This window comes from Eleutherodactylus coqui, chromosome 12 (genome assembly GCF_035609145.1).
Source record: "Eleutherodactylus coqui strain aEleCoq1 chromosome 12, aEleCoq1.hap1, whole genome shotgun sequence".
In the NCBI taxonomy this organism is placed as follows: domain Eukaryota; kingdom Metazoa; phylum Chordata; class Amphibia; order Anura; family Eleutherodactylidae; genus Eleutherodactylus; species Eleutherodactylus coqui.
The window spans coordinates 36,126,188-36,151,640 of record NC_089848.1 but is presented as its reverse complement, the minus strand read 5'-3'; the positions used below and the strand labels follow the sequence as shown (position 1 = coordinate 36,151,640).

The 25,453-nt window shown below is 46.3% G+C and overlaps 1 protein-coding gene across 3 annotated transcripts in view; it reads left to right on the top strand.

Annotated features, from left to right (window-relative positions):
- The window catches only part of TRIO (trio Rho guanine nucleotide exchange factor), a 259,897-nt gene that overhangs the window by 1,476 nt on the left and 232,968 nt on the right, over positions 1–25,453 (top strand). For all 3 annotated transcript variants that reach the window (XM_066585716.1, XM_066585718.1, XM_066585717.1), the window contains exons 2-4: positions 9,970–10,044; positions 21,338–21,452; positions 24,604–24,796. In XM_066585716.1, coding sequence (XP_066441813.1) covers positions 9,970–10,044; positions 21,338–21,452; positions 24,604–24,796 — 383 coding nt within the window. The remainder of the gene's footprint in view (positions 1–9,969; positions 10,045–21,337; positions 21,453–24,603; positions 24,797–25,453) is intronic.

Here is a 25,453-nt window from a genome sequence, read left to right as displayed (position 1 = left end):
TAAAACAAGGGGATCTGCTATCTTGGACCTAATTCTTACCAACAGGGAGGAAATGGCTGAGGAAGTAAGGCTGGCTGGGTCTTTAGGAGGCAGTGATCATGATATCCTTGAATTTTGCATAAAGGGAGGAAAACCTGAGAAAACTCTTAACTCGAGGTTGGATTTCAGAAAGGCAGATGTTAATGAACTCAGAGGATAGGAAGAATCTAATGGCTGGATGTTCTTAAGGACAAATGTCCAAGAAGGTTGGGCAATATTGCGAAATGAGGTTAACAATTCTGCTTTGAGAATAATCCCTAAAAGGAAGAATGGGAAGCATTTAAAGAGACCAAGATGGATGAACACAGAACTTAAACATATTTTTCTTCCTTTTTGACTTGTGTGTATCAAATGGAAAGAGGGGGAAATATCTAAAGAATATAATGCGGTCTGCAGAAACTGGAGGGCAAGTGTCAGAAAAGCTAAAACTAATAATGAATTGCGGCTTGCATCAGAGGCCAAAAGCATTAAAGGATTTTGTGGGTACGTCAAAGATGAAAATGGTGAATTGCTTAAGAATGGTATTGAGAAGGCCAAACTTTTAAATTCCTATTTTGTATCTGTTTTCTCTCAGAAAGTAGATGGAACATCAGCTGATCTTCCCTGTGCTATCTGTAAGCAGAGAGATGGTGAGGAAACACTTAGCTAACTTACATGAATTCAAGTCTCAAGGCCAGATGAATTACATCCTAGCATACTAAAGGAAGCAGCAGAGGTAATTGCTTAACCACTCGCCATAATCTTTGAAAAATTCTGGAGAACAGAAGTCCCAGAAGATAGGGATAACATTTGCCCTTTTCCAATCTTCAAAAAAGGGAAGAAGTTGGATCCAGGAAACTACAAGCCTGTGAGCCTGACTTCTATACCAAGAAAGAGCTTTGAAAAAATTATTAAACAGCATGTATGCAAGTACTTGGATAAAAATGGAGTAATTAACTAGAGCCAGCATGGGTTTGTAACAAACAAGATCTAAAAAAGCTTGAACAGTGGACGGTGACTAACAGAATGGTATTTAACAAGGAGAAATTCAAAGTCCTACATCTGGGCAAGAAAAATAAAAAAAGCACATACAGAATGGGAGGAATTGGGTTGAGCAGCAGCACATGTGAAAAACTTTGGTATACTAACAGATCATAGACTGAACATGAGTCAACAATGTGATGCAGCTGTCAAAAAGGCAAACACAATTCTGGGATATATTAAGAGAAACATAGAGTCTAGATCACGTGGGGTCATTATCCCCCTCTACTTTTCCTTAGTCAGACCTCATCTGGAATACTGTGTCCAGTTCTGGGCACCCCACTTAAAAAAAAAAAAAAAGAAAAAAGACCTAAACAAACTGGAGCAAGTTCAGAGAAGCGTTACCAAGATGGTGAGCGGTCTGCAAATCATGTCCTATGAGGAACTGTTAAAGGATCTGGGAATGTTTAGCAGAAGAGAAGGCTGAAAGGAGACTTAATAGCGGTCTACAAATATCTGAAGGGCTGTCACAGTGCAGAGGGATCAGCCCTATTCTCATCTGCACAAGGAAAGACTAGAAGCAATGGGATGAAACTGAGAGGGAGGAGCCACAGATTAGATATTAGACAGTGAGGGGGATCAATGAGGGGAACAGGTTACCATGGGAGGCGGGGAGTTCTCCTTCAATGGGGAAGTGTTTAAAGGGGTTCTGACATGAAGAGAAAAATTTTTTTTTACTTACCTTGCCTGGCCCGGACTGATCGACAGGCATGTCCCCTCCGTCGGGCATCTTCTGTGGCTTCTAGAAGCAGAGCTGGAGCAGTTAAAATGACGGCTTCCTGCTCTGCTCCGTCCGTCAGCCACTTCCGAGGTGAACGGACAGGCGCCACATCACGAACAGTGCTTGCTGTGGGCGGCCCGTCTGTCCTGGCTGAACTCCCGAGTGCTGCGCATGCGCAGTGGAGAGGCGGCTTGTCCTGACTCCGGTCAGAGGGCACCTGTCTTCTGCGCATGCGCAGATTCCTGGAGGGAGGTGGCTCATCGGAGGAAGAAGAGCCTGCTGGGAGATGACCCCTGCTCCACAGCAACAGGAAAAAAGGTAAGTGTAAGATTTTTATGCTCTAGCAGCCATTAATCGTGGGTTCCCTGTGTCCATTAGGCAGACCAGGGAGCAATGGCTGCTAAAGCATAAAAACCTTATTCGTGTCAGAACCGCTTTTAACAAAGGCTGGACAGACATCAGTCTGGGATGATTTAGTGATCCTGCCCTGAGCAGGGTGTTGGACCTGGTGACCCCGGAGGTCCCTTCCAACTCTACCATTCTAGGATTCTAAATGACAATGTATGAAAGAGGCATACAAGATGGCTACGCTTAGGATAGAACAGGGAGTCGTCATCCTTTTACTAACCAGCGTGTCGATTATTTGCTGCAGAATTAGGGTGGATTCAGATGAGTGTTTGTACATAAGTGCGCACAAACTCTCACCTATTAGAACCATTGGTTGCCTATGGGGTGTTCACATGTCAGTGTTTTACAGGTGTGCAAACACACGTAAAACCTATGGCAAAATTCCACCCAAATCCTCAGCATTAGGTGCAGATCTGGCCACTGCCAATTAACTACATAGTATCGATTGAACCTCTGCACTAATGTGCATCTACTAGGTGTGCTGCGGGACCCCTCTCTACAATACCCGATGAATTAACTACATATGGGACCTGTGAACATTCCCGAAATTGTGATTGTTCTCTGTAAGAATATCACATGGTGAGAATTTAAAATCAGGTCAATGTGTGCTGCAGTTTGTCCCCCTGTAGCGTTTCCATAGGCCGTTCAGCCTTGATGCCACATGTGGGTACAGAGTAAGGCCCCAGCACATCAAACTGAGCATTTAATACCCATTTGAACACCCCATGAGCGGGGCGGCCTTTGTTACCTCTCTACTTTGGAGTTCCCAACTGCAGCCACCTGCGCTCCTTCACAGTCCAGCAGCATTCTATGGTAGGAGGAGTGCAGCAAGGAAGACCCCGTGACTATCCGCCCCTCTATCCCTTATAATCTTGGCTAATATGAGCATTTTGGACAGCTCTTGGGCCCCCGGAAGCCTCAGGCAGTGCCCGATATTATCGTATATATGTAATACAGAAATGTATATATAAATATGTAGGTGTAGACCCTTATAAGACCATCTTTACATCAGTACCAAGTCTCACTTCGGAGCCTCCGCGGCAGATCTGGCACAAAATCCTTTACAAATTAGCGCAGCATGATATGATACTGTGTTTGGGGAAATTTCAGGTAACATACTGGAAGCTGAAGGAACTCCATTCCATACAGTGGTGGGTGTCTGCTGCTCGGGTCAAGTGGGTGCGTGATCTGGGATCTCACAATGTAAACTGTAGTTTATATAAAATGGCATATAATAAACCATGCTTGCTCCCTTCCCATTATGGCTAGCTCTGGTTTACATCACTTGCCTTATTGACCACCGCATTCTTACGTCCTTTTATGCATGAAGATGAGTGAAGGGTTAATCATCGCCAGTGCACTGATGGGGCAGCTCTGAGTAGGTGGGTTATTCTACCACTCATGTATAAGATTTGCCCCATTAGCAGGGCTCCCCACCATCCCCCCCCCCCCCCCCCCTCATCTGTATTAAGCCCGTTGCCCACATTTCTTCCTCTACCAGCACTAGTGCCCATCCTGTTATCATTCACCACCACCGGTAGCTGTGACGGGTCTGTGCGCTCGCGACTTTCTGCAAGGTTGCCTTCAAAGGGCCGATTCTAATTGTAAGACTGTATAGTAAAAGTGAACCCCACAGCGGCCTGATGGGCAATAAGGTCCCCCATAGTTGCCAGTGGCGCACACTAATATATAAATTTTATATATAATATATATACCACAGACGCACACTATCGGGCGCACACATCACAGATGCACACTGACACTTCTGCATTTTTCTACACATTTTTATACTTGCCTGCATCCAATATGGTCCCACTGGCAGGTGTACTGGCTGCTCTCAGTCCGTCTTGGGCCCCTGATGTCACCCAGGTCTGCAGCCATGAACAGAGGAAGGGCCGGTGAGGGGAGGTCAGCACTGACCAGGCTCTCACCCTGCAGTTGCTCCTCCTCGGTGTCCTCATGTTCTCTGCAGTCTTCTTCCCTCCTCTGCGGCCGTTGTCAGTCTATCGGCACTCCTCTATTATCGTTGGCACTAGACAGTACAAGCCGAGAAAAGATCGCCTACCGACAGCAGCACGGAGGTGAGGGAACTTACTGCACAGCCGGCGGGCCACACAAAATGAGGCAGCGGGCCTTGTGTTTGACACCTGTGCTCTAAAGCATTTAACACCGTGCTGCATAATAGGCTGATATATAAAATCAGACAGCTCGGATTGGGTGAAAACGTGTGTATCTGGGTAAATAACTGATAGAAAGCAGAGGGTGGTAATAAATGGTTCATACTCTGGGCCACCGCTAGGGGGGGCCACAGGGTTCAGTATTGGGCCCCACTCTGTTCAATATATTTATCAATGACCTGATAGAGGGGCTGCACAGTAAAATATCAATATTTGCAGATGACACAAAATTATACAATATAATTAATGCAACAGAGGACAACGTGCGGCTACAAACGGACCGAGATAAGCTGGGGGCTTGGGCAGAAAAATGGCAAATGAAGTTCAATGTGGATAAATGTAAGGTTCTGCACATGGGCAGGAGAAACGGATGTCCCCGATATACACTAAATGGGGTACTGCTAGGGAAAAGTGATATGGAAAAAGACCTGGGGGTACTAGTGGATTGTAGACTAAACTGGAGTGACCAATGCCAGGCAGCTGCTGCAAAGGCTAATAAAGTCTTGGGGTGCATTAACCCCTTCAGTGGTGGGTTTCTTACCACCCTGTCAGACCCCACCCCCCCCCCCCCCCCCCCCCCCCCAGGGCAGGTTTTTTAAATGGACCAATCATGTAATTTAAACTAATTTTGCAGTCGCGTTCCAAGAGCCTTAACCTTTTCATTTTTCCAGTGACCCGGCCATTTGAAGGCTTGTTTTTTGCGGGACAAGTTGTACTTCGCATAATTATTGGGTAGATATAATGTATTGCATAACGTTTATAATAATTTGTTGGGAGATTGGGGAAAAATAAATTCTGCCATTTTTGTTTTTTAGATTTCCTTTTTACAGCGTTCAGTGCGCAGAATAAATAATGTGATAACGTTATTCTGAGTCGCACGATTCCGGTGATACCAAGTTTATACAGTTTGTTTTTTTGTTTTGCTATTTTTGTACATTTAAAACATTTTTTTTTTCTTGAAGGTTTGCTTTTGTGTCGCCACATTCCAAGAGCCGTATTAATGTTATTTCCCATTGCCAGAGCTCTAGACGGCCGTGTTGATTGTGAGATGAACTCCAGTCTTCATTTTATCTAATTTTTAGGAACATGTAAAATTTTGATCACTTTTTATTCCATTTTTTTTCTAGTGTCAAGATTAACAAAATCAGTAATTCTGGCATGTTTATTTTTATTTTTCACTGCATTCTCTAAGCAGTATAAATAATATATTAAAGTAATTCTACAGGCTGGTACGATTATGCCAATACCAGATTGTAATAGTTTTGTTTTTTTTCATTTTTCGTTACTTTTTACACTTCAAAAAAAATGTTTTTTTAATCGCTGCATTTGACACCTAGCAATTAAATTTTTTTTTTATCAACGGAGCTGTGTAAGGGTTCTTATTTTGCAGGAGTTGTACTTTTTATTAGTACCATTTGTTGATCCATGCAGCATTTTCATCGCTTTCTGTTCCTCTTTTTGTATGATGAAATAGGCTAAATAAGCTATTTTTGCCACGTTTAAATTTTTTTTTTTTTTTCCTTTCAGTGCACCCTGCAGATTAAATAATATACTAACTTCATTCTCTGCGTTATTACGACGCAGGGATACCACATTTGTAATTTTTGATTTAATTTTTTACAAAGGGAGAAAGGTGGGACTTTGGCTTTGTTTTATAATTTTGCTTTTTTAAAATTTGTGTCCCTCTAGGGGATTTGCATAATACTTTTTTATTCTTCTAATACTCTGCTATGCTGAGGCTTAGCAGAGTATTAGACAGGTTGAGCGTCATAGCCTAATTTAGCTGGCAGACCCGAAGGCTATATTCATGCCTCTGGGTGCCACAGAGACCCATCAGGACCCCTGATCACATTGCAGGTGGTCTGATGGTGACAGAGGGAGCCCCCTCTCTCTGTCAGCCCTTAACATGTTGCGGTTGCACAGACTGTGGCATGTGAAGGGTTAAACAAGGAGATCAGAGGTTTTCTCCGTTTTCCACTGTAAGAGCTTGTGCCCGGCTATCATCTGACACACTATCACCAGCTCTCCCTGCTACGGGGACCATCGGCTGGCTTCTGACAAGCCGATTGTCTCTGTGGCAACGTGTAAACAGTGCAGGAGTTAAAAAAAAAAAAGTAGCGGGCAGTTGCCGGCAGAAGTCCTGCACTGTTCTCTGGGACTGTGCAGGCGGAACACAATGCCACAGCTATGTCCAATAGTGAAACGTGGCCCGGCAATTTTCTGGGCTATATCACTATTGGCAGTTGAGCTCGTCGCAGGAAATTTCCGGGACTGCTACTGAAGGGATTGAGAGGTATAGGGGTGAGGGACGGGAGCATTATTCCTATATAAGGCACTAGTCAGGCCTCACATGGAATACTGTGTACAGTTCTGGACTCCACTGCTCAGGAGAGATGTAGCAGTGCTTGAGGGGGTTCCAGGAAGGGCAACTAAATTAATTAACGGAATGGGAGGACTGGAATACCCACAGGCGCTATCAAAATTGGGATTATTTACCCTGGAAAAGTCGCAGCATGATCTATTTCTCAGCGGATTCTGCGCGGACGGCTTCTATTGAAGTCAATGGAAACCGTCCGGCCTGCAGCCCTTCGGCAATTAATAACGACTGCTCGGAAAAATCTGTGCTGCACATGTCTGATGGCGAGCTGTCTGGACCATCCACAGTACAGAAAAAGATGGCTGACTGGTACGCAGGGTCACGTGTGTGCAGGCAGCCTGAGATGCAAAGAAAAAAATCTCGTAATGGGGGTGGAAAGTTGTTCAGTAAAGTTCACATTTCAAAAAATAACTGCAGCAGTAAAAAGTACAATGTTTTTTAGAATTAGAGGTTGTCTAAATGCTGTTAAGCAGTCCTGGCAAGATAGCTGCCCTAATAGTCAAGTACAGACAATAGGAAAAATAATATATACAATCTGAGAATAAGAACCGATTGGGCAAACAGTTTCCAGACTGGTTTTAATTAGAAAAATGTGATGCGTTCCCTTTTAAAAAATTTAAGGAAGGGTTTGTTTTTGTCTTGTATTCTGCACCCTTATCTCCTTTCTGCCATGTTTTAAAAGAAATCCGACAGCCCCTTTAATAAACATTACGAAATGGTAAAGTAGTTAGTATTTCCTAACTGTATCATCTCATACAATACTAAAGCACCGTATGTTATACTGCATGGCTAGGGCCTAAAAATGCACAATTGTGGAATAGCTTTTTTCCCCCCATTCCCATAAAGTGTTTGTACGAGATTATTATTTTTTTAAGTAAAAATTTCAAAACCTGGAAAAAAAACAAGCTTAAGGCCCATTTACAGAGTGGTGATCGCTCAAAATTTGCTAAAAGCGATTGAGCCATTAATTGTAATTGTTGCGTGCACTGCTAACTGATAAATTTAGGCCATCCTAAAAATCGTTGTGTGGTCTTATCAGGACCGCACGCTGAGTTCTCCGCAGGTAGTGTTGATAGCATTGTTACCCGTCGGAGAACAAAGGAGCTGAATGCAGATAAGAGCCCTCGGGCTATTAACTGCTTTCAGCTAAGGCTTCATTTGGACACTAAATAGCTACTAAGTAGCTACTTAATAGTTGATGCAAAATGATCGCTCAAAGCTGTCACTCAAACTGTCGTTTGAGCGATCATCACTCCGTGTAAATGGGCTTTTAGATTCTCCTCCTCCAGGTCCATGCAATTGCCACATCTCAGCTTGGTCCTGCCAGGCCTATATGTTACATGCTGCAGCAGCCTGTGTCCTGTAAATGGGCTGCTGCAGCCTGTAAGCATTATGTCTCTGAGGAGACCCGGAGCTGCAGGGACCCAGGAGTGGCAGGTATCAGCTTATGTATTATTTTAGATCATGGAGAATGTTATTTATTTAATTTAAATATCCTAAACACTTTCCCCAAGATTAGCATGTTTAAAACAAACTCAAGGACATTGCCTTTGATCTATGTTACATGCATGCTGTGGTGAAAAAAAACTGAACTCTGGCTGCAATAAAAAACCCTTGTATGGCTTTATTGGCAAAAAGGGCCTCTGGAATCCTGGGGATGAGAAAAAGACTCAACGCTGATTCCAAATATGTTGTATTCCATGACTTGGGGCTCATGTCCATGATGGTGGTGGTGTCCGTCGGGCTCGTGTCCATGATGGTGGTGGTGTCCGTCGGGCTCATGTCCATGATGGTGGTGGTGTCCGTCGGGCTCATGTCCATGATGGTGGTGGTGTCCGTCGGGCTCATGTCCATGATGGTGGTGGTGTCCGTCGGGCTCGTGTCCATGATGGTGGTGGTGTCCGTCGGGCTCGTGTCCATGATGGTGGTGGTGTCCGTCGGGCTCGTGTCCATGATGGTGGTGGTGTCCGTCGGGCTCGTGTCCATGACGGTGGTGGTGTCTGTAGGGCTCATGTCCATGACGGTGGTGGTGTCCGTCGGGCTCCTGTCCATGACGGTGGTGGTGTCTGTAGGGCTCATGTCCATGACGGTGGTGGTGTCCGTCGGGCTCATGTCCATGACGGTGGTGGTGTCCGTCGGGCTCATGTCCATGACGGTGGTGGTGTCCGTCGGGCTCATGTCCATGACGGTGGTGGTGTCCGTCGGGCTCATGTCCATGACGGTGGTGGTGTCCGTCGGGCTCATGTCCATGACGGTGGTGGTGTCCGTCGGGCTCATGTCCATGACGGTGGTGGTGTCCGTCGGGCTCATGTCCATGACGGTGGTGGTGTCCGTCGGGCTCATGTCCATGACGGTGGTGGTGTCCGTCGGGCTCATGTGCATGACGGTGGTGGTGTCCGTCGGGCTCATGTGCATGACGGTGGTGGTGTCCGTCGGGCTCATGTGCATGACGGTGGTGGTGTCCGTCGGGCTCATGTGCATGACGGTGGTGGTGTCCGTCGGGCTCATGTGCATGACGGTGGTGGTGTCCGTCGGGCTCATGTCCATGACGGTGGTGGTGTCCGTCGGGCTCATGTCCATGACGGTGGTGGTGTCCGTCGGGCTCATGTCCATGACGGTGGTGGTGTCCGTCGGGCTCATGTCCATGACGGTGGTGGTGTCCGTCGGGCTCATGTCCATGACGGTGGTGGTGTCCGTCGGGCTCATGTCCATGACGGTGGTGGTGTCCGTCGGGCTCATGTCCATGACGGTGGTGGTGTCCGTCGGGCTCATGTCCATGACGGTGGTGGTGTCCGTCGGGCTCATGTCCATGACGGTGGTGGTGTCCGTCGGGCTCATGTCCATGACGGTGGTGGTGTCCGTCGGGCTCATGTCCATGACGGTGGTGGTGTCCGTCGGGCTCATGTCCATGACGGTGGTGGTGTCAGTCGTGTGTTGCGTGGATGTATGATGCACGGTGAATACAGTCAATGGGCTTTCATTGTTTCCTGCACACCGGTGTGTAGACACTGCTTATCGATACGTAAGAGAAATAAATCGCAGCATGCTCACTCTCAGCGTCCTGCGCAGCGTGCGTCCTGTACCCCCGCGCAGGGGCCCTTATTGCTGGTCAGCTTACCTGACAACAGGGAAGTGTTGTAGCAGAAGAGCTTAAGATGCTCTTTAGGAGCCGCTTACCGTATTGCAAGGCGAACCGCTGACATTTTATATTCTGATTTTTCTTGTAGGAACTCAAAGAAATGAGACCTTGAAGGCTATGGAAGTATTACCTATATTAAAGGAGAAGGTTGCCTACTTGTCTGGTAAGTTAATTACATTTCATATATTGTGCCGTTTAAAAAAACAACAAAACACAAAAACAATGCATCCTCCATGTAAAGCGGCCCCTCTGCAGGACTCCACATGGCGTCTTACATAGTTGTTACTGCAACCAAGAGTTTGCAGATGGCGGCCAGGCATTTTAGTTGGGTGGCCATTTGTGACTAAACCACATCACATCTGTGCCGTATAAACGGCTCTCGATCACGGGGAGGGGTTATGGAGCTACATGTACTGGAGAGAGGATCAATCAGAGGCGGGTGGAGGGGAGCGGGCCATCCATGACACTATTCCTGTACGTATGGAGCACAGCCCTCCCAGTAGGCCAAGTACATCCTCAACTTTCCTGAGGCTGCCTGACTGGCAGTGATAAGCACTGCCTGCGCGGTACCCTCTGCCATCTTGCCTCAGACAGTGAAGATATGTGGAAGGCCTTAGCAGCCTGCTGTAAAGTGGTAAGATGCGGATATCGTCCCTCGGTTATATGTAGAACTAGTGCCTCGGCCGTCCTCTTAAAGGTACATTGGTGCAGATCTGCAAATAATTTCACCCTTTCAATAGGAGTGAAGTCTGTTGTGGATCCGCACCAATGGTGCTGATTTTGACAGAGAAATTAAGCAGATTTCGGTGTGGATTTTGCACGACCACATGTAAATGTATGCTCAATGTGGAAGCACTGCGGGAGTTATAAAGCTTTTCACACTTTTTTTCCCCTCAGGACAGGTTATCAATAGATGATTGTCAGGGCTCCTCTGCTTGGGATTCTCCTCAGTATATACACAGAGGGGATGTAGATTCTCCTCAATATATACGCATAGAGGGGAGGGAGGTTCCCCCTCAGGATATATGCGCGGGGAGGGAGGTTCCCCCTCAGGATATATGCGCGGGGAGGGAGGTTCCCCCTCAGGATATATGCGCGGGGAGGGAGGTTCCCCCTCAGGATATATGCGCGGGGAGGGAGGTTCCCCCTCAGGATATATGCGCGGGGAGGGAGGTTCCCCCTCAGGATATATGCGCGGGGAGGGAGGTTCCCCCTCAGGATATATGCGCGGGGAGGGGAGGGAGGTTCCCCCTCAGGATATATGCGCGGGGAGGGGAGGGAGGTTCCCCAGGTATTATTGTATCTTGAAACCACCGGTACTAAGGTGTGGAGACAAGATGCACGACCATAACCCTTCCCGCTGGATTGGCTGGCCAGGCCAGCTTTGGCCAAGTGCTACGTTGCCCACAGTCGGCCCCACCGCCGCTCAGCAGCGCTCACATTAGTCTAACTGGACCCCGCTGTTGTCCCATGGATGATGTGTGCGGTGCTGCGCGTGTTTACATAGAGGGGGAGGTGGATTCTCCTCTGTGTGTGTGTGTGTGTGTGTGTGTGTGTGTGTGTGTATGTGTGTGTATATATATATATATATATATATATATATATATATATATATATATATATATATATAGTGTGTGTATATATAATATATACACACATATACATATAATGTGTGTGTGTGTGTGTGTATGTATGTATGTGTATATGTGTATATATATATATATACACACATATAATTTGTGTGTGTGTATATGTATAGATAGATGGATAGATAGTGTGTATGTATGTGTGTGTATATATATTTGTATGTGTGTGTGACATGCATGCATGCACGCACACACACGGGGAGGTGGATTCTCTTCAGTGTGTAGATACAGAGAGGGGGGGAGGTGGCTTTTCCTTAGTGTATACCTCCACTGATCAATACTTTTGAGATGATTGTATGGCCTTGGCTCTTGGCTGCCATGTGTGGGGTACACTGTACATGCTGTTGGTGTTCCAGTTGGGTTAGGAAGAGGCGCATAAAGTGACAACTGTCACTGGATGGTTTGCTTCTGGCATCACTGGGGAAATTCAGGGATTGTAAAGCCGGGCAGCTGGACAAGGGGAGGACAGCGGTCATCCTACTGTCTGCAGCAGCTAAGCTCCCCAAGGACTATCATTGGAGGAGTAACTGCAGTGACGTGTCAGTGCAGTATGTCAGTTTTGATAAGTGGGGTTCCACTGCCGAGACCCCTGCAGATCATTGGAACAGACCGGCTGCAACTATTCCCCGAGCGCTGTGCCCCTTTTGACTGTCTTCGCTGCCTGTCTGCTCCCCTGGCAGATGAAGATTAACTAGCAGGTCTATAGATTATATATCACATTGCTCTGAATTGTACAGACAAGTCTGCATTGAGCTTCTCTGCCCTCTGTATTTCCTAGATTTATACTAATTATATGAGGATGCATTCTTGAATCGTTCGTTATTGATGCTTAACTATCATGCTGTGGTTGATTTGCAGTTTTTATATGGTCACTCTTGGCTTTTCACCGTTTTAACTTGTTTTTCCTCTAGTTGCCAATAAAATTATTCTACTTTTTAATGTGTCAGAATACAATTTTGTGCTACTTTTCTCTTGCATAATAGTATGTTAGGCCGAATGAAGACAATGTCCATCTAGTTCAGCCTATTTCTACCCCCTAGTTGATCCAGAGGAAGGCAAAAACCCCAAGAGGCAGAAGCCAATTAGCCCATTTGTGGGAACGTTCCTTCCCGACTCCGTAATGGCAGTCAGAATAATTCCTGGATCAACCTTTGATAGTTCCTACCTAAATATAAGACCCGGAACTACAAATCCGCCCGTCTATACCCTGTAATATCCTTCTACTCGAGAGAGACATCTAGTCTCAAACTCAATGGATTTTGCCATTACCACGTCCTCAGGCAGAGAGTTCACAGTCTCACTGCTCTTACAGTAAAGAACCCTCTTCTGTATTGGTGATGAAACCTGCTTGGATGCCCTCTTGTTACCAACGCAGTCCTGGGTATAAACAGATCATGGAAGAGATCCTTGTATTGTCCCCTCATGGATTTATATATAGTTATTTGGTCGCCCCTTAGCCCCTTTTTTCTAGGGTAAACCCAATTTTCCCCGGCGTCGTCGTGACGGCAATACATGGAGGTTGCCCTCTGACCTTGTGTATGCTGTTCCAGAACCAAACCTACTAAACACATTACCAGAATGAAGCCCAGTAGACTTAGTGCCAGAACAGAGCTTGCTATATAGAGATGCAGTGCCAGAACAGAGCTTGCTATATAGAGATGCAGTGCCAGAACAGAGCTTGCTATATAGAGATGCAGTGCCAGAACAGAGCTTGCTATATAGAGATGCAGTGCCAGAACAGAGCTTGCTATATAGAGATGCAGTGCCAGAACAGAGCTTGCTATATAGAGATGCAGTGCCAGAACAGAGCTTGCTATATAGAGATACAGTGCCAGAACAGAGCTTGCTATATAGAGATGCAGTGCCAGAACAGAGCTTGCTATATAGAGATGCAGTGCCAGAACAGAGCTTGCTATATAAAGATGCAGTGCCAGAACAGAGGTTACATTTGCCTTTTGTCAGAAAAAAAAAAAATATATTCACGGTCATTGTAAAAACAATGACAAACACTGTATAATAGACGTACAGTTGTGGTCCCTTTTTGTTGACTTATGTTTGGTTCATAAAGTTTTTTTTATTAGTTTTTTGGAAAGGTCAAAACATATTAAACATGACTTTCAATCTTACATTCATTTACATAGTCAGGGGGTTACAAAACTGGGTACAATGCCCCAAATTACATCTCGGGTATTACTTCTTACAGAGTCTAAGAATAAAGTAAAATTCAAAGTTTTATTCCTTTATTAGATAAACCCCTACTGAAACAAAATATAATCGGCCTGAAGAGACCCGAACCAAGAGTAACATTTATGGAGAAACAAGTATAAAGACAGTAGGGCAAACACGTAAGGAGAGGATCAAGGGGTGGGGGAGTTTGGCTGTGCTTGTAGCTTGTCATATCGGCGCACCTGAGTTCAAAGGGTACAAAAAACTCTTCTGTTGATTTAGCTCTGTAGATATATATATAGATAGATAGATAGATAGATAGATAGATAGATATACATACACCTCATATCTTTGTTGGGGGGTAGAGGATATACTTGAAGGTGAGCTAGAGGCCCCTGGGAGGGTCACAGAGCTAGCTGTTGGGTTCCATAGACATATAGTGAGCGAGTATTGGTACCAAGGTGACAGATTCTTTCATATACCGCTTCACGGTCTGCAAGAAGAGCCGCCAGCTGCTCATTAACCAGAATCCATGACCGTTTTATTTTAACCAAATCAACACTAACTGATGTTTTCCTCCAGGAGCAGCGATTGCCGTACGTGCAGCTAGGAAACAATAGGATCTCCATTTATGAGTGTTTGGGGATGTTAGGGATGTGTTTCCCCAGTAAAGCTTCCCAGGACGATTTTTGTAACAAAATATTAGTAATGGAATATATAAGGGTGTAAACCTGAATGCAGAACCTGCGGAGCCGAGGGCAGGTCCACCAGATATGGAGAACGTGTCCCTCCCCTCCGCATCCCCTAAAACATAGGTCTGACATCCCTGGAAACAAGATACCAACGCGTGAAGTTTATAACCCGCTTCTGTTATCGATGCGTTAATAGAGAGTTTTGCAGTTGATGTTGCAATTTTATGCTACTCAGAAATTGGTATTAACTGCAGCATAAAAGATGAGTGATGAAGCTCGTCGATCTGTTTAAACAGTGGCTGTTCAATAGTGAACGGCTGCTGTGTATCTCAATGGAAAGGGGCGGGGGAGCGAGAGGAGAGAAATCTCTGGCCAGTTCTGTGAATCAGATTAGGTACGGTGAATGGTCAGACCATGGGCAGGTCAGAATCTTGGCCTGAGCTATTTTGGGGGCAAATCTGGTTTGTATGAAAACATGGCCTATTCTGGTATATAGATTATGTGCTACAGAGTATAATCCCGGTCCGAGGGGTGATTTTCGCCAGACATCAACCAGGTCAAAGGAGTGCGGGAGTTTAGTGAATTGGTAAGCGGGAGCTGTAGGAGGGAATGATTTTAGTTTTATCCATAGCTAGGCCGGAGTCTCCACCCACCGCGAGTGGGCCTTCGTTTCATGGGAGCTGAGAGGAAAAGAGGTTATGCAGGAATGGAAGTTGTTTAGTATTGGGGGTGTAACAATTAACAAAAGTAACTTGTGAGCCGTTAAGTACACCTGAGAATATGAAAAACCTACCCTCAGGGTCTCTGAATCTTTTGAAGGACGAAAGAAGTATGTCTGGATATCCAGATCCCCCACATTTTTTTTTCTCCGAGCAGAAGCCAGGTCGTGCGTTGGGTAGCTGCGGTGGAAAAAAGTCGGGGTCGGGGTGGGGGGGCAAGGAAAACGTCTGCCCGAATTCTATGGTGGTAGTATTCAAAGGCTTTACGTCTTTTGACAGGCGAATGAAATCCCTGGACATTGTGTGAGACGAGATACATTTAGTAGACCTATTTAGAAAAAGTATAAAAATGCCTTTTAAGGTACTTGTCAGAGTCTGGGATCAAAATGACCTAGAAAAACTGTCCAGATTACCCCGCCATAAGGGACAATGTCTGGAGCCCTGAAAGGAAGGAAAGCGTGGAGTGCACAAAAGGGGAGACGACAGACATAAAACAGGGGAAGACCGAGAACACGAAAATACTAACAAACTATAAAAGTGGGGGAATATATTCCCCAAAGTAGTGTCGCAATAGCGGCGTTGGATGGATGGTGGATATGACTATCCACCGCCAGTCCATCATGGTAGGGAGCAGAAGCTCCTGAAGCAACGATCACGTTGAAGATGCAAAATATCAACATCAAAGTTAAATACAGAAAAACAACTATAACCGTCTACCAGAGACTATGACTATAAAGATGCCTATGATACATACATGGCCCACCAATATCTAATAACAGGTATTATTGCATGACATTCAATGCGAAATAAGAAACAAAATGTATAAGGGAGATCCCTTATGGACTGCTGTTACCACTAAAGTTCAGGTTGTGGGTCCCGATTTCCGCTTAGTTGTAGACATTCAAAGTGGTGAGTGTGTCTTAAATCATCCGTCGAGCTGTCCGACGGGGGAGGCTCTTTTGAATGGAGGCCAAGTTGGAGAAGGGGTTTGCCTTCGGCAAAGGATTGGAATCCTTATTGCTTGTTTTTGTATAAAAAGCAAAGGCGAAAAAGGAAAGACCAGCGATGGCTGCCAGACGGAGCAGTAAGGGGCTCGATGCTCTGCGCCTCTGAATCATCCCAGGTGAAATATCTGAGAAAATTTGGACCTCGTGGCCTGCGATGGAGATGGAACGACTCGCTCTGGAAGCTTGCATTACCTTCTCTTTTTAATGGAATAATAATGCGGTTTAACGATTATCTCTAGGGGGACCCTCCTTGCGCTGTGCTGTCAGGGCCCAGTGTGCTCTATCCAACTCCATGTGAGAAGGCTCAATGTCTGGAATGAGGGACAGGAGGAGATCAGAGACTGCTTTGGGAATGTCTGTGATACTTTTTGGAAGTCCCCTAATCCTGAAAGTTTCTCTTCTGGATCTGTTTTCCAGATCCTCTATTTTCATGTTGGCGGCTTCCAAGCGTTCTTGTAGGTCAGACACCATCTTGGAGTTCTGGTTCACTCTGGGCATTGTGGAATCCAAGAAATCCCATCTCCTTTCAATCTCCGATAGGTCCTGCCTGAGAGTTTTAGTTAGTCTCTGGCACCTGGGGAGTAATTTGGTTGGCACCAAGGGGCTGGTACCGAGGTTGCGTAAAGGGTTTCCTGATCTTCTTGCGTATTGGGAGTGAGGTCAGAACTTTCTTGGCCATGGAACTCCTGTGACAGTCAGTCGGGGCTATGTGGTGTCTGCAAGAAAGGATCAGGTGTCATTTGGCTTGAGGCTGAGGATGATTTCCCTGATCCCGTTTGCTGTTTCATCGGTGGATGCAGTTTGTCCTGTGTATTAGAGCGAGTGGACATCATTTCTAAAAAGTCGATTACTGATCGTTCTCTACTCGTGATATTTTGGTCTTTTTATGGCCTCCTCTGGCCATTCAAATAAAAAGGATGAAATGCAAAGTGATAGGTTAGATTACATGGACCTTAGATGTTGATGCTGGTGAAATCTGAATGTGACCGTGCGGAGCTACGCAGCTCTCTGACTACATGGCCACAGTAAGTAGCTGCAAGGGTGCACCCAAGTTGTGTGGTGTGGCGTTAGGGTGGCACCATGTACTAGAGGGCTAGCCGGGGATGCCGCTGCTTGAGATGCTGCCGCCAGTAGGGCTGATGCAGGTGGTGTGGCGTAACGTGCTGCGGCTGGCGGTGCTATTGCATAATGTGCTGCGGCTGGCGGTGCTGCGGCTGATGGTATTATGATGTAAGGTTCTGCAGTAGATGGCATAGCGGCAGGAATGCTGCGGCTGGTACCCACAATATATGGCATAGTCTTAGGCCACGGTCACACGGGGCAGATTCCCGATGGAAATGTCGCAGTTTGGCCGCAGCGAAAAACCGCGACATTTCCGCCGGGAGAACCGCTGCTTCAAAACCCGCGGCGGTTTTGAAGCGGCCTGGCCGCTCGCTCTTCCGCTGCGGCCGACGCTCCCATAGAGGAGAGCGCGGCCGCAGCGGGAAAAAAATTTTTAACATGCTGCGGTCGGCAAATCCACCCCGCAGCCGCCGGTTTCTGCCGGATTAACCGCAGCGGATTTGCCGTTCCATGTGGACGAGATTTCTGAGAAATCTCGCCCACATGGCTGGCTAATCCCGGGATTAGCTGCCGCATGTGGATTTGCCGTGGCGAAATTCCGCACGGAATTTCCGCGGCAAATCCGCCCCGTGTAAACCCAGCCTTAGAGGGATACCGCACGGTGGGGAATTCTATAGCAGGACTGCAGCTTTTTATTTACTATATTTGAGGAGGAATACAGCTGCTGGGAGCCAGGCATACAGCTAAAATCAAATGTAGATGGAGATTTGTGCTTTTATTACAGTCCCCACTAGATGGCGATCTTCACTTGAGAAGAGGATGGGATGCCGGCAGAAGGGGAGAACTGCAGGCTGTAATATGGCCTTACTGACACGGTTCTGTGCGGAGCCTAGCTTAGCCTTCCACAGCAGCCCTCTCCCCTGCTGTTCTTCACCCTCTGCTGCACGCTGGGGACCTCCAGAAGCAGCACAGCCCCTCCTCTCCTGCTCAGGTCCCGTCGGGCGGCTACAAGCACCAGCAGCACTATCCTGGGAGTCCCCCTCAGAAGCCTCCTCACCCCTCTCTTCAGGGACTGCTGAAGCGCTGTGCGGGTCCTTTCTTGCTGCGGGGATCGTGGGTTCGCTCACTGCACACTTCTGCTGACCCTGCAAAAATTGAGGCCCCGGCTTCAGCCTCTTCACTAGGCCCAGCATGGCCGCGATGTGTAAAGCGTCTGGAAGAGGTGGGAAATCTCCCCTTCTGCTCCACTGTCCCAGAGGAACGTCTATGGGGAATCCACTGGTGCAGATGTCAGGGGGACCACTTATTTCCAACTTTTTAAAACTTTACCTGAGGAGCCCTCTCCTCGTGCGTCCGCTCTCCTTCCAGGCTTAGCCACGCCCCCCTCTTGTGTATCGTTTAATGTCGTAAGCTGTATCTTGATATGTTTGAAAGCCTAATACAAATCACATCTATACTACAGATTTTAAAACTATACCCCCAACATCTGAGTGTTTTCAGACAGCGATGCACTTGTATATACTGGTAGCAGCACTGATAACGGTGCAGATATGTATATGCTGCATATTCTCCCGTATGGGTCTGCATGTGGGAAATACACATTATATTACAGCACAAGCAATGTGGATGAGATTCCAAGAAACTCCTCCAGATGCTGCCATGAGACTGCAGCGTGAATTGACTTGCAGTGCGGATGTCAAATCCACAACTTAATATATGCTGCGGAGTTCAGCTCTTCATATGAGGAGATGAAATCCACAGTGAATCTGCACTAATACATGTTGCAAATCTGCATGTAAGGCTACATGGCACCTCTTTTGTTCATGCGTCCAGGTGTTTCGTCTTACAACCCAAAACCGGCCCTCTGACGGATCTCTGGACGGCTTGGAGACTCATTTTTTGAAACTGAGATGAAAGCTACAAGTTTTGGTATTCGTTTCAGCAGAATTCCATTTGCTTTCGGTGTTTTAACCGGACAAAATTGGCATATCCACACTGACTGATGTACTGTACTGACGTGCCATAGCAGTACATCATACTGCGATCGAGTAGGCAGTCCCATGGGCATGGCTTGATGGGCATTCTGCCATGACAGCCCTGTGGCCTTTCAAAAGGCCCCCGGCTGCCATGACTCCTGCACGGCTCCCTGCGATCTCATTGCGAGGGGCCATACGAGACCCCTGTGCTGATGTTAGAATTGACAGCGGCATTTAAAGGGTTAACCGTTCCGATCAGCCATGCGGCTTATCGGAGCTGTTGCCACCGGGTGTCGGCTGTAAGAAACAGCCGGCGCACGGTGTATGAAGAGGGACCGCTTTGTGATCTCTCTTCATTCACAGGCCGCTGATACAGACCATCAAAGGGTGCATTAGCGGTCACGAAGGGGTTAGATGTTTCCCAAGCTATTGCACAATTAAATGGAGCAAGTCCATCATTGGGTTAAAAGCTTTCCGACCTTAATAAATGATCCAGACAGACATGGAGGAACAAAGGACATGTGCTGTCTTGCGTGTTTCAGGCAAGCATGTTGCTCGTAATCATAAACATCCAGGCACATGTGACACACACAACCTGTTTCCCCAATATAAGATCTACCCTCAAAATAAGCCCTACCCTGTGTTTTTTTTTTTCCCCCTCCAGGGAGGCTTAAAATAGCAGCCCTTCCTCGAAAATAAGCACTAGCTGCACTAGATTGGGAAAAAAAAGAAAAATACATTTCCTATCAGGCTTAGTCCAGGTGCCTCCCGTTGCTCTCCGGAGCTCCAGCGCGCTTCTTGCAGTCCTTGGCCGCCCACTAAAGATCACTTCCTTGTTACGGGATTCATAAATCCCACCTCCAGGAAGGGATGGCTCCGATTGGCTGAGCAGTGCTCGATGAATCAATGTGATGGCTGTGATTGGTTCATTGATGCATTGATTGGCTGAGCAGCGGTCGAAGAACCAATCACAGCCATCGCGTTGTGGAGGCGGGATTTATGAATTGGCCAATTAATGCCGCTGCTCAGCCAATTCATAAATCACTCCTCCGCAATGGTTAGGTAAATATGAGACATCGCCTGAAAATAAGACCTAGCCCCTCTTTTGGGGGCAAAAATTAATATAAGACTGTCTTATTTTTGGGGAAGCACAGAATCACAATATACAGGCAATGGGGTGCTTGAAACAAGAACACATGACCCCAGAGGCGGGATACAAGGAAACAATAAAAATAGCTGTCGGCGGTTCATACCACGCGGTTCAGAAGTTTGCAAAATATGCATCCAATGATGATGATGATCTCCACCCCGTAATGGGCGGTTAACTCTTTTAATAGTGCAGACTTGTAAAGAGGAAAAATCTCCTTTATGAACCAAAAAGAAATGGGATGAAACAGCGGATACATTGTTTCTTCCAGCATGTTCAATATCAGATATGTCTCATCCTGCAGGCCCCCACATAATGCACTTGGCAGGACAGACGTGATGATCACCTTCAGCATAGCTCAACATACAAAGTGTAATACCACTTCTGAGGGGTTGTTTTCTCTTGAGACATGGCGCAAAATTCTTTGTAGGGTTTACCCAGCTGGGTATGATGGGACTTTGGGTCGGCTGTACCTACTACACATAGGGGGACTTCACCTCTACAGAAACTTTTTTCTTTAGCCTAGTACCCTCTAAAAATTGTTCTCAATTCGATCTTTCCATTTTCTGCTGGGGTCGTTCCACCATTTTTCTACTATTCTGCACACTTTAAGCATGAGAGGGGGAGAGGTCGGGCTATGCTGCGCAGGAAGTTTTGCCTAGCAGGCTACATCATGACAGTTAGTGATGTGACAGCAGGGATGTCAGGGGATAGGGGGGCTGGAGAGGCAGTATATTGCAGCGACTTCTTGGTGCAGGTGAGGTTGATCGGAGCGCATGGGGCACTTCTGTCAAAGTTAATGAGGTTAGTTACGGAGGCCTCTGGACCCCCCTGGCTTATGGGCTTGGTTGCATATAGGCCAATGACTTTTCCGCTATTGCTCCACTGTCTCACAATGACTTCCATCCCTATGTACGACACTTTGATCTTTTAACCATATGCTGCCAACATATCTTTGAAGTATGTAGTCTCTATTGCAGGAGGCATCGGCCCAAAGTTCCCTTTTGAAATTAAATATTTTAAGTATATCTTTTTGTACAGGTGGAAGAGATAAAAGAGGAGGTCCAGTTCTAACTTTCCCAGCTAGGAGCAATCATGATAGGATAAGACAAGAAGATCTCAGAAGGCTTTTGTCATATCTTGCCTGCATACCTAGGTATGTATACATTTCTTTGTACCTCTCATGACCTGTTTGGAGTAAATAACATTTCTGGGGTGTCTTCTAGCTCTGCATTCCTCCATTGCTCTGTTCCACTTTTTTACCTGAATAAATTGACAAATCGGCGTTGCCAAGTAAGGTTGTGCCCCTGCATAGTCTGACACTGTCCAATCAGACTGTTCATAGACACACCCCTTTGACAGGAGAATTGTTACTTTGTTATCAATGTATTCATGTCCTCAGTGAATAACGAGCCGTACAATGAAGAGCTAGAAGAAAAGGTCCTCGACTTGTTTCATCTTCAGAGGTTTGCCAATTTTATGAGAAAAATCGTGAAGCCATAGGCTGGGTTCACACAGGGCGGATTTGCCGTGGCAAATCCGCTCGCGGCCGCTAATCTCTGGATTAGCCAGCCATGTGGACGAAATTTCTCAGAAATCTCGTCCACACGGGATGGCCAATTCGCTGCAGTAAGCCCGGCTGAAACCGCGGCCGCCGCAGCCGCGGTTTCAAAAGATGCAGCATGTCTATTTACTTTTCTTTTTTGTTTACTTTCGCCGCGCTCTCCTCTATGGGAGCGCCGGCTGCAACGTAAAAGCGAGCGGCCGGGCCGCTTCAAAGCCGTCGCGGCGGTTCTCCCGGTGGAAATCTCGCGGTTTTTGCTTCGGCCAAACCGCGAGATTTCCGACGGGAATACGCCCTGTGTGAACCCAGCCATAATGTACTTCATGCTTCATACACGCTGTCACTTGGGGTAACGGGCAAGGGTTTCAGAGAAGAGAAGAGCTCAGCTCATTCACGAGGCGCTGCGAAACCCAACAACAGTTTTTTTCATTATGTCTTGTAATAGTATTAAAGCTGTCAATCATGGCAGGTGGGTGGGAGGGATTAGTGACCCTCATGAATAAATTGTAAATTGCCCAAATGACAAGGACCCCCCCCCCCCCCCCCCCCCTCCCTTCCCGCTTGGAGACCCTCATTAAAATCTTTACTTTTATTGAACTAAATTAAAATGCTAAGAGGCATGGGAAATAAAACTACAATCCCTTGCTTAGGACAGCCGGGAGCGCTGCGGTGTACTGCACTCTATAGGGCTCTCCTAAACAGCCGGTGGTTATATAAGGTGGTTATATAAGGTATCAGGTGATTGTTCCCAGCAAGAGAGACCAAGTAATCTTGTAGATATGAGACCTTTTAATGGACATAAATACATGATGTTATAGCGAGCTTCCGAACAAACGTTAAGTTCTTCTTCAGGCTTAAATTAAATAGATCAGAAGAGGCATGAATATTTATACACACTTATGACGCGGCACAGACATGGATGTGATTGGTTTGCACCTAAAGGAATACTGCAAACATTTTTATCTAGCCACTGGTAAGGCAGTGAAAGCTTTATGGTCCCTGAATTACTGGGGGGGCAGCAGTCTTATCTGTGTTCTAGAGGTCTTATACCTCCCATTCATGCATAAATCCTTGTGAATAATTTAATCCTCTGTTGAAAGTGTCAAAAGTTGTTATAAATTTATGTTCCCAGATTCTTCTATGGCTTTGTGACTTGAAACCACCCTTCAATATCATAACTCTCATATCTTCTAAGTCGTATCCCTGACTAGAAAAGTGCTTGAAGGGCGGCTTCAAGCCATAGAAGAACCACATTTTGCTCTACTGGCTAACACGGTACCAAACCTTTGTTTTCATTATAAGGTATCAGGTCACAGCTGCAGAATAACGACCCTGCCTAAATAATATCGCCTAGTCTGTGTGTTTGAGCTAAAAGAAACATAGAACCCACCCCCCTCCCCTCAACATGTTTCGCCATCCTAGTGGCATCTTCAGGGGTTTCGGGGTTACTAGACGTGCATCCACCTGCATGACAGCGGTTATATATCATAAGGGAGGGGTTCTCCCATTTGACTGACCAGTCAGCGACGCTGAATGGTGAGTGGCCAATGGAGAGAAAACCAATAGGACATTAAGACAGTCACAGAGTGCCTCCCTCATACATGGCCAATCCTCATGTGGGATGTTGTCACCGGCCCAGTGAATGGAGGTTCAGCCTTTCAACTGGCAAATAATCATTCTGGTGTCTTCCATGATTGTGTCTAACCAGGTGGCTCTTAGCCACATCTTCGTGGACCACTGACACATCCCAGTATAATGTCCTTCTCCAGTCCATTTGCTCACATGATGCGTCCAAAATAAGATGGCTCTTGTTTTGAAATTTGCGACCTCCTCGGGTTGCTTTTGGCTTGACTCGATCTAGTAGTTCGTTAGTAATTCTCGCTGTCTGTGGCATCTGAAGCGTCTTCAGCACCAAAATTCAGAAGTGTTTAAGTTCCTCCTGTCATCCTTTATAAGTATGCAGCTTTCCCAAACATTTCCCTGCAAGCCCAACCGGTGGCTTCAGCGCGGCGAAGGAGTGTAATTGCATGGTGACCCTTGCAGGCCGACTACCACGGCGGCTGGAGAACAACCTGGGGATCTACTCCAGCATTGTCACCAACTAAACCTTATGGCTTTGCAAAGCACAAATGTTTCCAGTGGCTAATGATGTCAGTATGTAGCAGCGGCGCTGCGGGTGGCACAGACCCCAGCACAGAGAATTCTGAGGGTGTTCCGTACTATACTGCATCTTCCATTCTTACTGGTTACTCATGCAGAACCGTTCAATGTAACTTAAGCCCGTGGGGTCATATGCATGCTTCCCTCAGACACCTAGATGGTCCCCAGAATTAGGATGGTACATCATTGTGAATGCCTTCTAGTCCAAGCGTACATTTCATCACTAGTTCATAGGCTATGCGTCTATTTATATTGAGCAGCTCCTAAGACATACTACGGTAGTATGTACTATCTCTCGTCACCGGGCGCAGTACCCTACACTGGCCACATGAGAAGCAATTAGGGGATTATGGGGGGCTATATACAAAGCCCAAGCCTGATCAATAGTTCTACAATTCATAGTGAGGGGGATGCCAACTATTCTAGTCGAGCCGGTTGCTTGATGGCTCATGTACACGAAGCATTTCATATTCTGCTATTCCATAAAATAACTACATTAATGTATCTTTCTTCCTCCTTTGTTTCCTTTACTCCCAAATTAAATGTAACTTTTCATACTTTTGCTTTTTTCTCTTACCTACAGTGAAGAGGTTTGCAAGCGGGGCTTTACAGTAATTGTAGATATGCGTGGCTCTAAGTGGGACTCTATTAAGCCATTACTGAAGATTTTGCAAGAATCCTTTCCCTGTTGTATTCATATTGCACTAATCATAAAGCCAGATAATTTTTGGCAGAAGCAGAGAATAAATTTTGGAAGCTCCAAATTTGAATTTGAGGTAATCTCTCTCTTGTTCTCCTTCTCCAATTTGCTCTTTTACATTCTTTGTAACCTTTGTGTAAGCCTTGATGACCCGCTGTCCGGTTTTGTATTCGTCTCAATGCATCTATGTAAATGATAGAATATTAATGCTCTTTTTCCTTTTGCTGCGGTTGAGAAATGATACAATTCTATCCCAACTTGACTACTTGTAGTGTTATAAATGCTATGAGAGGTAGCATGCATTCTAGATTAGATGCCAAGTCATTGTTACACCAAGATGGCTTCCTGACTAATAACTGTTAGATTTCTGCAACACGGCTTAAAATGAATAAATTCAAAAGCGTACGTTATAATGGTGCCGAATGAGGACTGAATAACGAGCCACAAAAATAGGTGCAGATTATGGTAGAATAGGTCATTCCCACATTGTTATGGAGAACGCTAGTGTTGCAGTTTGTGTAGATTTAGGCTTGTTCTGAATAAGGCCCCCTGTCCATGGCCGTTGTGGAATATCGCCAGCGATGTGCCGCCACGGATGGGGGGGGGGCGCTGTCAGCTCTCTGCGGTGAGCCGATCTGATAGGCTCACCGCGGCGAATCGCAGCATGCCACGATTTAAATCCCGCGAGCGGAGAATTGCTATGATTTTCCGCTCGTGGACGCTGCGGTTGTGC